The following is a 17079-nucleotide window of genomic DNA, read 5'->3' on the forward strand; positions in this document are numbered from 1 at the left end:
TTTCTGCCTTGAAAGGGGAGCGAACGCGCCATTCACGGCTTACAGTCGAGGAGCTTTTTTGCTCCAAATTCTAAACGTAAACAACAAAGGCGTATGCTGATTCAAAACGCTGATAAATTAATCTTCAACTACATAAAATATCGCAGGTATTGACTGGTAGGATGAGGTTGGTCAATGCTAACTGACTGTGATCTGGTGGGCGCTGACCTCGCAACAGTACAAGGAAAGCTGCTGATTGGGATCAAAGAAACTTGCTGTGTCATTTCACAGGATCTATAATTTCTGATATGAACTCGACTCAAAAATGTGGAGAGTATCAAAGCCAGGTGGATGACATTCTGGTGTTCACATACTTAAAGTGAGGCTTAAGTTCAATACAGACAGAGAGGCTTGTTTATCCAACAAGCCATATTAAAGAAGACAGATGCACCAACCTCTTTAATTGCTGCCTTCCTAATATAAGCACATCTCCTCTCTAACTACAGCTTCACAATTCATGCAAATAAAACTGAAACTACAATAAAGTCTAGTATGCAAAACGATGTGATTTGATTGATAAAAATATAGTATGAAAGCAATAGAAGCAGCAGTTATGTTCTGCAAACTCACATGTGGGCCTCATGATACAATGTTTTTAGCAGTTTCCTACATGAAAATGCTTCACAAGAACATTAAGTTTGTGACTCAGGAGGTTTTGTTCACTTTTGGCCACTATAAGTTATTGCACAAATGTAATGTTACATGATGACACCAGAAGGTGCTGATTGTTTGGACAAGGAGTTTACAGCATTTCACCACAATTGAAACTTGGGAATTGTTACTTCGATTTTATGCCTAATAAATGCATGTTGTTTTAAACTGGACCAATGAGCAATGCAACATGGAAAATGACAATAATAATGTGAAACATAATTGAGTATTGATTTATATTAATATCATATTCAAGCATATAATACTACTACTACTAATAATTTCTTATAAAATATACATTTAATGACACATTACTCAAAATTACTGTAGTTAATATTCAACGGGAATGGGTTTTATGGAGAATGTGAATAGTACTACTACTAATAATAATTCAAGTATATAATAATAATTTTGTTGTTAATTTATAAAAAATATTCTACATAATAATAATAACAGCTCTGATTATTATAAATCAAAACAAATAAATTACAAATTACTCAAAATTACAATAATTAAAAGGGGAATGCTTTTAAAAACTGTGAACAAAAAAGTTTTATATATATATAAAAAATATATATATATATATATATGTTTATATATATATATATATATATATATATATAAAATAATAACAATAATAATAATAATAAATTTGTATTATTATAAAATAAACCTAAATAAATTATTATTATTTTTTTTAAATTACAATAATTAATATTCAAGGGGACTGGGTTCCAAAAATAAATGTTTCTAATAATAATAATTAAAAAAAAAAAAAAAAAAAAAAAAAAATAATAATAATAATAATAATAATAATAATAATAATAAAATTTCTTCTTAAAAAAATAAAACCTACATAAATGGCAAATTATTTAAAAGTACAATAATTAATATTCATGGGGACTGGGTTCCAAAAATAAATGTCCAATAATAATAATAATAATAATAAATACAATTTATTCTTACTATAAAATAAAACCTAAATAAATGACAAATTATTTAAAATTACAATAATTAATATTCATGTGGACTGAGTTCCAAAAATAAATGTTTAATAATAATAATAATAATAATAATAATAATAATAATAATAATAATAATAAATACAATTTCTTATTATATTAAAATAAAACCTTAAAATAAATGACAAATTATTTAAATTACAATAATTAACATTCAAGGGGACAGGGCTCCAAAAAGAAGTTTTGGCAAGTGGACTGAGACAGTGAACAACAATAACAGTTTTATTTGGAAAATATCAATAATGTGTATAACAATGATAATTCAGGTATATTATAATAAAAATGTTGTTATTAAATTATAATAGTATTCTACGTAATAACAATAATAGTTCTTTCATATAAATATAAAACTACACAAATTAATTTTTATGCTGGGTTGTGTGAATCAAAATGGAGAGAGAGAAAGAGAGAGGGAGAGATATCAGAGTCTACTTTTAAATCCAGGTACAATGTGAGCTGCTGTTTTGTGTGTTTTGAGCCTTGACATCTAAGTGTGAAATGTGTCATATCACAATTCAAAACACAACCACAAAATGTCTTACAATATTTGCTTTGACCAAACTGTGGATGTATATTTCATACAACAACTCCAGATCTTTCCTAATGACTGCTATGTGATCCCATCAGAGGGCGGAAAGAGACAGGCAAACAGTGAGTGTGGGATGAGATGACATAAAACTCCTTATACAGCACAATGTTCCTGCATGGTGCTCTTTAATCGGAGGGCTCATTACATAAAGCCAAGAGCCAAGTGGGTCAGGCCCTGCCACTCATCCCGTGAAGCGCACGGATCAAAGATGTTTAGGCTCCATCTCGTTTTTAAAGAGGAATAGAAAATGAAGGCCGTGTCTTCTGATCCCCGACAAGGGAGAGCAGCAGTGAGAAATTATAGTCGACTGCACAAAAACGCCATCAAACTTTCATTGCGCCTCTCCAATGGGACTTATAAAAAGATCATGAAATTCAGAAAAAGGAAACACAGGAAAACGCTGCACTGTGATACAGTGTCAATATACTGATAACAACTTGATACTTTCCCCATGGGTTCTCTGGTAAAACAAAAGGGTGAATGACAACAGATATTTATTTTTGTCTATATACAAACAGAAAGAGCACATTCATTTAAAAGGAAACAAAATGGGCAAAAACTGTGCGCTCTGGGCCGGTTTAAATTCAATTTTGGTCCAGAGCACCAGTTCATCTGATGCCATGTATAAGAGACCATTATTAGAGACTTTAATGAAAGTGAGAGGGGCCAGTCTGTAAACATTAAAATCACGAAAATCTAACTTTTTCCATGTTTAAGTGCTATAATCGAGTCCCTAGTGCATTTACCAACCCAGAAACGTGAAAAAGGACAACCCAGTAGCTTTGTTTTGGTAAGCCTTTTTTCTGCAAGCTTGTGAAAAAGCTAACATGTCAGATTTCACTCACCCTGTGACATAGGATGGGGATCTTGTTATAATATTACTGCCCCTTAATCTGCATGTTTTCACCCACAGTGTCGTCATTTAGTTTTCGCAATCGACAGCGGTGTACCAGTTTTAACACCATGGCAAAAGTTCAAGCAAGGCATGCAAACTATTCTGTCATTGGCTGCACAGATGAGCACAGAACAATATTTAGAGGCCCAGCCTCAAAGGAGACAAAAGAGCGGTGAATTTATTCATTTATTTATTGTATATTACACTGCTGCCACACAGATCTAATATAAACATGTGATTTCTTTCCCAGCTGTTTACATTCACAGACATAACCAACTGTTTTTGTAACTTGTGTGTTTTTAACCTAAACATTTGTTTATTTGGCAGTTTAAGCGCAATAAGACATGAAAGAGAACTAGTACTCACATGCCGTGTAACAGTTGCTTTTTGTGTGCGTGCTTTGTCCGCTCAGAAAACCTGTTTATCAGAAGTTTAAACTAATATGGTTTAAAACGCATGATTGCAAAATGATAGACGATGATAATCAAAACCAAACAGATGCTTTTAGCAGAGCATCTGAGGTACAAGCTGTAAAGACACAGCCTTATTCAAAAAAAGGGGTGGGGAGCAGCAGCTCATTTGCATTTAAAGAGATACGCACAAAAACAGCATGTTTCTGCTTCCAGTCAAAATCAAGGGGCAACCTCCCGCTCTCTCTATTGAAACCAACACGGAAGTGTCTTAAAATGCAATTCATCGACTGGCCGCTTGAGGCTGGCTGCAAAAGAGAGTCAGTCCCATTGACTCCCCATGTTAAAATGCCCAACTTTACAGCAGAAAAAAGTATGTTTACAGCCTGGTTCAAAAAATGGTTTTGGTCTATATAGCTAGTTTTGCCCTTCATGTCAACTGTGAGGGGGGTGAATTTTTTTATAACTCATCCGTTTAAGTTATATTAAGCCTTAAAGTTCAGCATAATTAAGGGTGTGTCCACTTGAGTGACAGGGGGATTGCCGCTGCTGTCACCACTGTCGCGCTAGGCAAAGACTAGTCATGTGTTTTAAAACACAATTCTTTAAAAAAAATTCCAATCTTGAAACAACACTATAACTGCTAAAAGACAAATCACTGATTATTATAAAGGCATAACATTCAAATTATGAATGTTCAGATACAGACTTTCCACCTAGTGCAAAACTACATATTTTCAAAATCAAAATAAGAGGGTTGCCCAATAGAATAGTCGAATGATAATTTTAAGACAGCTATTTGGCAAGCAGGGTTGAAATTAACGAGGGCTTTTGGCAAAAATGGCACTAAAATGAACAAAAATGCCCCATAAATTCAAGACAAAGGGACAATAAATGCCCCTGTGCAATTAAACAATGTATTATGGCTGTTGCGATTAAAATTAAATGTGAAAATGAATGAAAACTGTCAATTCACAGAATTAAATTTAGATTCGCTTCGCAGAATTACATTTAGATTCGCTCACACTGCATCAGATTGCTTTTAATGCGCTGTTTTGTGCAGCGTTGAACCTTATAACTAATCAAATGTGTTATTGTTGAACTTAGGAATGCTTTGGCCATGCAAATTCCCTCATCATGAAATATAACCATAATTTTTATAGCTTCAGTGATTATAACAGGAGTTTGTCTGTAAAGCCAGAATGTGACATGCCCAAAACCAAACAAAAACATTTACATTACATTCTATAATCTACAATAATTATTTTTGTCATAATATTGCAGCCCTGTGAGCTCCTGTTTTTTTTTTTTACATGTATAATTTAGATAGAACTTAAACACTCTATTGTTATTGACAACAGTTCAAAACTTTGATTAAAATAATAGGTTAAATTTAAGTATTTGATATGAAAGACAACATTGTATGTTTTTTATAAAAATAATGTGATTATAAAAATTGCCCTCATAAATGTAAAAAAACGCCTCTGGAAATCTATTCCAGGGGGAAAATATTGCCCCTTAATGGAAAAGTTAATTTTCTGACCCTGTTGGCAAACAGCTGCAAAATATGCTGAAGAGAAAAACTCACAAAGTTCAAGTTCATGATTTTCTTCCTGGGAACCCACTTGAAAGGAGGGTGGGAAAGTACAACTAAGTGAAGATCTGTCATCCACAATGGAAGATCAAACAAGTGGATTTTGCTGCATCAGGAGTACATGGTCACAGGCATTCAATGACAGAGAGACACTGGGCCCTGTGGACCACTGAATAAAGCAAGTCTATAGACTGAATGCAACATGCGCCAGTGACTCTCCATTGAGCAAAATACATGGACCAGTGACATTGTATATGTCAGCAATATGCACCAGTGAGCTTACACAAATGAGCCAAATGCCTGCATGCCAACAGTTTCAGTCAAACACGTCTTTATTAGGAAGTTTGAGGAGAACTAGGATGAAGTTAGCATAACAATTCGTAGAATGTTCAAATCCTTTTTTGTAATGTAATACATGCAGCTAAATCCCATTAAAACTGCTTTACTTTGTTTCAGGGTCTTGCTCAGTTGAAACAAAGCCGATTCAAAAAAAACTCCGCTTCCAACCATGAAAAGGTGAAAAAGACAAAAAGACATAATGAGACCCAAAAAAAAGAGATGTGAATAAATCAACTGACAAATATCTAGTCCTACATCAAAGGAGGCTTATTTTTTTTTAACAAAGTTATTCTTTGCTCTTGTGATCCTCTCATTGTAAATGCAATTAGGGTTAATTACCCACCTGTGTTGGGATTCTTGTAGTGGTGCAGAATAGATAATTACAGTTCAGGTATGCATTAACTAACTTTTGTTAACAATTAATCACTGTTTACACACTGAACACTGTTCTCTTTGTAATTAATGATCAGTTCTAGCAATGAGTAATCTCATCTTAACCCAGGTAAAGCAAAAGAGAGCCTGTGTTTCTAACGCGTGGATGTAATGGGAACGGCATGAAGGAAGCTGCGTGTGATCAGTGGTTTCTGAGATATAACTACCACATACTTGAGGAGCTAAGGTGTCACAGCACGTGTTAGATCTGAGTGTGATGTTAATGTGTGAGATTTTTCAAGGCTCATTAATGAAGACATGAGCTTTTTTTTTTTTACAAATAAAGGGTGCTGATACTAGAGTTTAAACAGGCAAAATGATTTCAGCCACTGTAAAGAATATGAGAAACAAAATATGATCTCTCACTCCAGGGCTATTGTTTATGGTTTTATTTATTTACATCTAAATAAAATATGTGACCTTGGACCACTAAACCAGTCGTAAGTAGCATGGATATATTTGTAGCAAAAGCCAACAACACATTGAATCAAAATTTTTATTTTATGCCAAAAATCACTAAGATATTAAGTAAAGATCATGTTCCATGAAGATATTTTGTAAACTTCCTACTATAAAAATATCAAAACTTAATTTTTATTTAGTAATATGAATGGCTAAGAACTTCATTTGGACAACTTTAAAGGCGATTTTCTCAATATATTACACTCTCAGATTCCAGATTTTCATATAGTATCTTGGCCAAATATTGTCCTTATTTATTCAGCTTTCTGATGATGTATAAATCTTAATTTAAAAAAAAAAAATGACCCTTATGGTTTTGTGATTCAGGGTCACATATATCAAAAAAGTAATAAATACTGATATATGGATAAACTAATTTTGAATATGGGGTTTGGGGTTAATATGTCTTACCATTACTCCAGTCTCCAGTGTCACAGGATCCTTCAGAAATCATTTTAATATGCTAATTTATATATATATATTTAAGAATGTATATGATTTAAATTGACATCTTTATGGTTATTATACATGAATATAAATAAATACACTGACGTTCAAAAGTTCAGGGTCAGTAAGATTTAAATAAATTTTTGAAAGAAGACTTTTCTGCTCATTAAGGCTGTGTTTATTTAATTAAAAATACAGAAGAAACTAATATTGTGAAATATTATTGCAATTTAAAAGAGTGGTTTTCTATTTTAATATACTTTAAAATATAATTTATTCCTGTGGTACAAAGCAGAATTTTCAGCATCATTACTGCAGTCTTCAGTGTCACATGATTCATCAGAAATCATTATAATATGCTGATTTATTATCAATGTTGGAAGCTGTGCTGCTTAATATTTTTTGAAACCTGTGATAGTTTTTTCAGGATTCTTTGGTGTATAAAACATTAAAAAGAACAGCATTTATTTAAAACAGAAATCTTTTGTGACAATATACACTACCGTTCAAAGTTTGTTTGAAAGAAATAGATATTTTTAATCAGATGTGTGAAATTGCTAAAAAGTGATAGCAAAGACTTATGTTGTTAGAAAAGATTTCTCATTATTTTGAATAAATGCTGTTCTTTTAAACTTTTTATTCATCAAAGAATCCTGAAAAAAGCATTACAGGTTCCAAAAAATATTAAGCAGCACAACCATTTTCAACATTGATAATAAATTAGCATATTAGATTTCTGAAGGATTATGTGACACTAAATACTGGAGTAATGGTTGGTGAAAATTCAGCTTTGCATCACAGAAATAAATAATATTTTAAAATATATTGAAATAGAAAACTGTTATTTTAAATTGCAATAATATTTCTAAATATATATATATATTTTTTCTGATAAAATAAATGCAACTTTGTTGAGCATAAGAGAAAAAAAACTTACTGAACGGCAGTGTATATAATTCTAATGACACTATAATTATACTACCGCCTATACATATAAAAACCCAGTGTTTTTTCTTTTTTCTTTTAAATTTAATATTCAATATTTAATATTCTTCTAAACCTTCTGAAACATTTTCTTCATGTTTGATTCTCAGCCAACAAGTTTATGATGTTTTTATCATCTTTTGACATTAAGAATTTGTCAGGTCAGCGTTCACCAAACTTTGCACGAATCATAAGAAAAGACCTTTTCGCATATCCTTACATATCCACTCTCTTGGTTTTGTGTGCTTATGAATGGAGGTGAATGAAACACAAAAGTCTGGTGTGACCGCCCCTTTAAACTAATATCATGTTGCACTCCGGCTTTAAAACATGAGATACACATCACAGGTCTGAGATTCAGCCCATCAGGGCCAGACGGCTCCATCACACTCTCTCTCTCTCTCTCTCACACACACACACACACACACACACACACACACACACACACACACACACACACACACACACACACACACACACACACACACACACACACACACACACACACACACACACACACACACAGAAAGACTGTAGCCTGACATTGGCATTGTTTCTGTTTGTAATCCATCCAAATGCTCATCTAGGCTTCCTCTACTGTTCAGTTCAGTTGTGCTGGCAATTGGCTTCAGCACCTAGAGCGTCTGACTGTGGGTCAGTGTGGGCATAAGGCTCAACTCCCCTTACCCAGTGCTGGCGGACCAGGGGGCTTTTCAGGAGATTTGTTCCAGTTTATCTGCATATTTCAACTGGCTTTAGTGTGTTGCTAACTGATAAAATGCTGCCAGTCTCCCCAAGCTCTGCCAATGCTGAGGCTCACTGACCTTCCACTGAAGATTCCTTTTGAACGAGGGGGAAAAGGGGGGAAAAAAAGACAAAAAATAAAGGGAAAAATCCAGGCGGGTGGAAAAAGGCTCCAAGTTTTATCACATTGCGAACAAAAAAACAGAGACGTCAGAAGGCCTTCCCTTTCCAAGCACACATGTGCATAATATCCACACACACGAGCATACATAATACCAGCATGGTAAGTCGGTACCAGCATGGCTTCATAGATGATTAAGTGTAACAGACAAGCTGCTCTATGTCATGCCATCACCCACCTGCACAAGTAAAACCACCATAGCTATCACGAAAACATTGCCACACACTGTGTGAAAAAAGACTGTGTGTGGGAATTGCATGCAAAACCACAACAGACAAATTCCAAATTGTTATAATGCTGATGTCTTTGGTTTCCTATTAAATTGTGAGTCTTAAGGACTAATAAGTAATAAGAAAATATAAATCATACAAATTTTGCTCCCAAAAATGTGAGAATCGACTCTCTAGCACCTCTAACATCTCAGTTAGAAAATGAAGCCATCAAACCTCAATTAATCAGTCAGAGATAAATCTTGCTGATGATCAAACTATTATTATTCTTTTATTATGTTTTTATATTCCACTTCTCAACAGCACAGTCATAACTGAGACTGGCTGCAGTGATCTGGGGAAGAATAATAATTGTAAGACTCGAGGGACATTCAAAACAACATCCATAAAAGATTGCATCACAGCTCTCCATAAATGTAGGAGATGGGTAAAGATGGGAACTTGGAACTAATGCCATGCACGAATACAAAAGCTTGCATAGTTCAATGATGGTTCAGTTGGATAATACCCAACCCCACCCTCACCCCAAATCCAGATCACAGTAAAATTAGGGAAGTATTGTCCTCGGCTACAAAAGCACAAGTGAAAATGTCAAATAACATTTTCATAATACTGTCAAGATCTCACGAAGCCAAGTCAAAGTATGGGCAGCTCATCTTTTTAGTGCAGGGGTGATGGTCAGGTCAACCTCATCATCTCCCTGCTCTGGATTATAGATTATAGCCGTAATCCAGAATTGAGGACACGCCTCGAAATACTAAAAACAACCAAGGCCAGCAGGACAAACTAAATTATGTGAAAACACTGATGCATGCATTTTAATACAAAAATAAATAAATAAGAACTAGGATTTAAAAGGTTGTGGCCTTTGCAGTATAATTCAATCAGTTTATGATGAGCGCCATCTACTTGTTCAGATATCGCATTCCTTATTTTTAGCATTTGTGGATCAGTAGATGCCTACAACAATATGGCATGCAACAAACTCAGCTAATGTGTTTTAAGGAAGCACTGCATAATTAGATTTATGAAGACTAGTTAATTAGACTTAATTGACCTGACCCCGATAAATATGTTTCTTAGGGGAGGTTTTACATATGATTAGAGTTGGGAAGTTTACTTTGTAAATGTAATAGGTTACAGATTAATAGTTACCTTATTTAAAACGTATTAAGTAGTGTTACTATTTCAGTTACTTTATGAAAGTAATGTAACTGATTTAATTAGATTACTTTAGCACCTCTTTTTATTTTGAGATCGTTCAGAGGTTAAATATTGATTTAAAATCATAATGAAATAGTTTGTCTTGTTTCCAGCCAAAATATCTAAAAATTCTTAAATCAAGAAGGATTTTCTAGGCGAGTAAAAATTATTGTCTTGTTTTCAGAAAAAAACTAGTGCGTTTTTGCTTGAAACAAGTAAAATAATCTGCCAATGGGGTATGAAAAATAATCTTGTTTTCTGTTTGAAATAAGATTTTTTTTTTTTGCTTACCCCATTGGAAGATTATTTTGCTTGTTCCAAGCAAAAACTTACTTAATCTCTTAATATGTCATCACATATATAGTTTCATATGCATGAGTTTTCTAATTCAGTAGGTTTGCCCGGTAGCTCACACCATATAGCTTTGCACTTGAGAGGTGAAGAGCTCCGGTACAAACCCTGTGAAACTGTGGTTCGACAAAACAGCTCCAGCCCACATAAGGAAGTTAAAATAGCACGGCAGCAACAACAAATGCGTTTTTATATCACTTTTGCATTTGTTAACACTATCGGGTAGGTTTAGGGTTGGGTTTGGTGTAAGGGATATTTCCAACATGATAGAGCATTAACTTTTAGCGACACTCACCGGATATTTGAATTCTGAGCAGCCGCAATACTTAACTCAAAATGCGTAATAAAAACACAGCACTACGTGTCTGTACCAACGTAATAAAATGTGCCATGGTTGTGTGTTTTAGTACCACCTTCTGGACATTTCACTTTGAAACTACCGTGAAACACAATAAGGTGCGTAATTTTAGTGTTGCAGAAATGTATATAGAGTTAAATGTTACTATTCATAAGTGAATAGTAACAAATTCACTTTTGGGGGGGGGGGGGATTGGTACACATTGACTACTTGATATCTTCTGAACACAAAGTTCAAACCTAACACAATTTTGTACAAGCAGACATCAGCACTCTGTAAATAAGTACACCAAATTTTGTCCAATTCAATCTAGAGGGGGCCATTATAGGAAAGATTTTCCTTTGATGTAAGTGCTATTATGTCCTACAGCAGGGGTTTCCAATCTTGCTTGTGGAGGGCTAAAATCCTGCAGACTTAAGCCCCAACATGTTTGTAGTGATCCCAAAGACCTTCATTAACTAGTTGAAGTTTAATTAGGATCTAAGCTAAACTCTGCAGGATAGTGGCCCTCCTGAAATAGGATTGGACACCTTTGTCCTTAAAACAAACTTGGCAACCAATGAGTAAAGGACAGCAAAATTAGAATTGTGATACAGATGTGGTTGCTTACCTGCTGAAACACGAGGGCAGTCGTTAAGCATGGGATCCACCAGAGTATCCAGGGGCTCAGGACTTGACACCCAGTTATAGCAGTGCTGTGAGAGGGGAATACAGAGGGAGGAAGACAGGAGTAAGCAATTAGGTACCTTAGAGGCATGTCACATTGACAGTTTCGACTGTTTTTGTTGGGCAGGAGCGGGCACACCAGTGGTGGCCCTCTGAGGAGTGTTTTCTTGGCCTAGTGACCTCGCCATCAGCCCGGCCTCTGGGACACCATCTCTTGACTCTATCTTCACCACAGAGTGTTTGTCTTCAGCTAAAACAGCTTTAATTAGGCATGTTTGCTTGAGAAAATCATCATACCCTCAAGCTAATAATGTATTTGATGTTTTCACTAAGTGCATGCCAGCAGAACGTGTATTATGGAAACAATCGTACTGTTTAGATGGGGTGCGGAGTTGAAAAAAGTTACAAAGGCATGCATGGAAAAGCGGGGTCTGGAGATAAGATAAAACATGCTGAATAGAAGACAGAGAAATGCAAGCGAGATTAGCGTATTGCAGCTGGCGTCCTTGTGAAGCGCTGCTTATCTAGGGTTGTTTACTTTCGCAGACATAGCACTGTCAGCCATTACCACTGCTGAGGGGACTGCGACCCGAACACATAGACATGGACAGAAAGACAGACAGATACCCACAAACACAATGCTATCTAACTCTCAACCAACTCCCAAGACAACCTCCCCTGTCAGAGCAGAGAGGGACGATTTCACCACCCCAGACACCCCACAAAAGACACTCGCATATATAAGCACACATGACAGAGCCCCAGGTCACATCACACCTCAGCCTGTCAACCTCCTTCACCTCTGAGCCCTGTGTCACCCCAGGGGTCACCACACTCCCACCCAACAGGGACCCTGTATGTGTGTGTGTTTGGCCAACAGGGAAGGGGTATATATTGGAAAGCACAGGAATTTGATTTTTATTTCTATCAATCTTTTTGGTCATGGCATCCATGGTTAACTCATAATAATGTGTATAATGATAAATCAATTCAAGGAATAGTGTCTGGTAGTGACTTCAAAAGTTATGTTAGTGGCCTAGAGTTGAGATAAAGAATTGGAGATCTAGTGGATGACACAAATGTGAACATTAACAATAATGCAAATACTCTCAACAGGAAACTCAGATGAGCAAATAAAGACACTCTTTAATACAGTAATAAGCCACAAGGCCATTTATTACAGTGATTACTAAAGTGTAAAAGTTCTTAGGCACAGCAAAGTGGAGTGCCTAAAATCGTTGGTATTTTTATAGACTTATACTCCCCAAAGATGCATATGGAGTATTTAAACAAAAATAAAATAATACAATTGTGAAATACCTAAGTAAATTACTATTTAAAATACTTTTAAAAATATTTTTAAAATGTAATTTGTTTTTGTGATGGCAAATCTGAATTTTCAGCAACCATTACTCCAGCCCTTAGTGTCACGTGATCCTTTGGAAATCATTTGTAATATGTTGATTGTTGCTTAAGAACATGAAGTTAAAAAGGATACATTTGATGCATCTTTGCATAATATTATATATGTATATTATAATTCAATACAAACTATAAATAGAAATTAATACTTTTTAATATATATATAATTTAATGCATTTTTGCTTAATACTACTAATAATACTCATAATAATTAATATGAATTATAAATAGAATTTCATTAATTTATTATTATAATTAATAATAATAATAATAATAATAATAATAATAATAAATTACTGGCTCCAAAACATGTAAGATTTGATGTTGTTTGCTGTTGTTTGAAATATGTTGTTTTATACATAAAACAACTGTATATATGTGACCCTGGAACACAAAACCAGTCGTAAGTAGCACAGGTATATTTGTAGCAATAGCCAACAATACATTGTAAGGGTCAAGATTATCGATTTTTTTTAATGCCAAAAATCATTAGGATATTAAGTAAAGATCATGTCCCATGAAGATATTTAGTAAATTTTCTACTGTAAATATGTCAAAACTTAATTTTTGATTAGTAATATGCATTGCTAAGAACTTTATTTGGACAACCTTAAAGGAAATTTTCTCAATATTTGGTTATATCAGCTTTCAGATGATGTATAAATCTCAACAAAAAAAACAAAAAAAAAAACCTTATGACTGGTTTTGTGGTCCAGGGTCACATATGTGTGTATATATACGTATATATGTATACATACAGCAACAATTATAAATAAAACAACAAACAATATCAAATTTCAGTTTTTCAAGCTCAATTACTGCTGCAATATGTAGGCATCCCTGGTTTTGGCATATTCCCCTTTACATGCTGAATGACGCTGAAAGTCAGAAAAAAAGCCCTGTGCCATGGCCCTGGAGTTCTCCTCTCATTTCTCTTGTCTTTATTCTCCTCTCTTAATCCTGTCAATCGCCTGCGTGCCTGGGTTGGGGGAGAAGACAACTGCCATTGGAATGAACAGGCATGCATTGTGTATTTTTAGAATTCCTGCTGCCCTAGTTGTGCACCATGGAGCCGGGCCAGTGAGAGGAGCGCTCCCTGACTGCTGCATCAAGTGTCTTATTGTACAATCTTAATTCATGCCGTCTGGAGAAAGATGTCAGCTGGGCTGGAAGCAAGGGCAGGAATTTCAAAGACCGGAGTCCCAGCCAGAGTGAGTGGCAAAGAGGCGGGGGGTGGGAAGAGGCTTCAACAGATTTGTCAGGGCTGGCTGATGCACCAGGATGAGTTTTAGATGAAACAGAAGGCCAAGGCCACTATGTAAGAGGATGACATAGCTTTTAAAGAACAGATAAAAAACCAAGAATGGTGGAATGGGGTTTTTTGGGATAGAGGAGCCAGGTCGGGCTTTTGGAAGCGTTACAATCTTTTTGTGAAATCAGATGGCTTGTGGTTGTCTTGAATAGCATAAAAATCACAATTTAATCCGTATACATCCTCATAATATGGCACTTTAGCTAATAAAGCATTTAATAGAAGTGCCTGATAATCCAAGTAAAAACCAAGAATTAATTAGACAAATTGGATACGAACAAATACGCTTTTAAGCCTTTTGTTTGTAGTCTAGTAGAGAAAAACAGTCTTTAATTTAAGCGTTCCCCTATTCTCCCTTAAGGGTAAAGGCCTTCTTTGCAGTTAAGGTGACTACACATATACAGGATCCACCAATTTTTTTTTTTTATCTAAGAGCACATGAAGTCATTTTTAATTTATCTGAACAATTTTATGAACATAATCATAAATACACTGGATACATCAGGTACTAGTTCTTAACTTATATCGGCTAGTTCAACCAACAATGAAAATTCTATCATTAATCACTCTCCTTCATTTTGTTTCAAACCTGTAAGACCTTCGTTCATTATCAGAACACAAATTAAGATATTTTTGATGAAATCCGAGGGCTTTCTGACCCTGCATAGACCTAGACATAGTTGCGTTGCTGTCTATGCAGGGTCAGAGAGCTCTCGGATTTAATAAAAAAAATCTTCATTTGTGTTCCGAAGATGAACAAATGTTTTACGGGTTTGACATGAGGGTGAGTAATTAATGACAGAATTTTCATTTTTGGGTGAAAATAACTTTTTTTTATGTTGTAAAATAAGGTGGATACAGAGAAAAAGAGTCAATAACAGAATTAGGGATGGGCCCGGATCCAGTGTATCTGGATTTTTATTTTAACTTAAACAGAAAGCTCAATCAAGAACTAAATACACTAAATAAAATGATCTATCAGAGTTTTTAAATGCTCTATACAGAAGTGTACATGAACGCCCATGGTGCTAACTATTTACCCAACACTTTTAAATCCCAGCTGAAGCTGCACAAAATGAAACAAACGGACACAAATGAGTGATAATCGTCTACGGTGAGGCCCATCAGCATTAATCAGGGCCATATGGTTGTGGTATTCCCGGATCTTCTGGGCTGGGAGATGGGGTGCTGGAGCATGGTGGGACTCTAAGCGGTCTCCTAATGGCCCAGTTAGAGAAGGTAAACGGAAGACAGGTGTTGGATCCCGCTGAGAGTGCTCTCTCCTACCTGCACTTATTAAGCATCCCTGCATCTGGCCTCCTATCCTATAGCTGCCCTTTAACATGCCACATTCCGCTCAATCAGCCTCGGCTGCACTGTGGTGCATCACACCTCAGCCACTGTATTCAACAAGACAGATGAGTGTCAACATGCTGCCACATGCCCAAACTGCTCATCTTGAAAATACACTGTAAAAAGGAATTGTCAAAAAAACAATTCCTCTCCTCTGCTCTTTTAAAAACGGTCACAGAGTAGCACTGCTTTGTTTTGTCAATTTGAATTTGTTCATTCACTAAATACAAAATGCCTCATTAGGTCAATATATTCACCAAAGCAATAGGAGTAGTTCACTTCCAGAACAACAATTTACAGATAATGTACTCACCCCCTTGTCATCCCAGATGTTCATGTCTTTCTTTCTTCAGTCATAAAGAAATTATGTTATTTTTTGAGAAAAATATTTCAGGATTTCTCTCCATATAATGGACTTCTATGGTGCCTGCGAGTTTGAACTTCTAAAATGCAGATTACATGGAGCTTAAAAGGACTCTAAACGATCCCAGTCAAGGAAGAAAGGTCTTATCTAGCGAAACAACTGGTTATTCTAAACAAAGGTACAATTTAGTTTGACCTTCTTTGCATGTTCACTTTGTAAACACTCGGTTGGTACTTCTGCAGCGATGTAGGACGATTTTGTAGTTGGAGGATAAAACGAAATTGGAGTTCATAACTGTTATGAACCGGAATACACAGAGTTCACACAGAGCTAGACAAAAAGCATTTAAGGTTAAAAAGTATATAAATTGTAAAAAGATTTTTTAGAAAATAACAGAGCTTTTCACTAAATAAGACCCTTCTTTCTCGGCTGGGATCATTTAGAGCTCTTTGAAACTGTATTTAAACTGCATTTTGGAAGTTCAAACTCGGGGGCACCATAGAAGTCCATTATATGGAGAGAAATCCTTAAATGTTTTTCTCAAAAAACCTAACTTCGTTACAACTGAAGAAAGGCATGAACAGCTTGGATGATAAGGGGTTGAATACATTATCTGTAAATTTTTGTACTACTACTCCTTTATATGTGAAATGAAATATACAATCTTTGCTTCTGAGACATAATCACCAAAGCATAGATATCTGGGATATAGTTTTAAAAGGTTGTACTGACACGGAAGAGAAAACAATTGTTAAATAAATTCTTTTTTTTTTTTTGTGCACAAAAGGTATTCTCGTAGCTACATTGCGCTTGAACCACTGATGTCACAAGGACTATTTTAACAATGTCCTTACTACCTTTCTGGGCGTTTGAACGTGGTAGTTGAGTTCCTGTCTATGCAGACTTAAGGGTTTAGAACGACATGAGGGTGAGTAATTACAGACAGATTTTTCATTTTGGGGGGAAATTCTGATCTAACATGTGTTTTTATGTAGCTTTGGGTGTCTGCTATTTTACTGCTGTGAGAGGTC

General features: G+C 35.2%; 1 protein-coding gene across 2 annotated transcripts in view; it reads right to left on the reverse strand.

Annotated features, from left to right (window-relative positions):
- arb2a (ARB2 cotranscriptional regulator A) overlaps positions 1 to 17079 on the reverse strand; it is a 206052-nt gene that overhangs the window by 50635 nt on the left and 138338 nt on the right. For both annotated transcript variants that reach the window (XM_073840323.1, XM_073840324.1), the window contains exon 10: positions 11542 to 11626. In XM_073840323.1, the coding sequence (XP_073696424.1) occupies positions 11542 to 11626 (85 nt within the window). The remainder of the gene's footprint in view (positions 1 to 11541; positions 11627 to 17079) is intronic.

The sequence above is a fragment of the Garra rufa genome, chromosome 5 (assembly GCF_049309525.1).
Source record: "Garra rufa chromosome 5, GarRuf1.0, whole genome shotgun sequence".
In the NCBI taxonomy this organism is placed as follows: domain Eukaryota; kingdom Metazoa; phylum Chordata; class Actinopteri; order Cypriniformes; family Cyprinidae; genus Garra; species Garra rufa.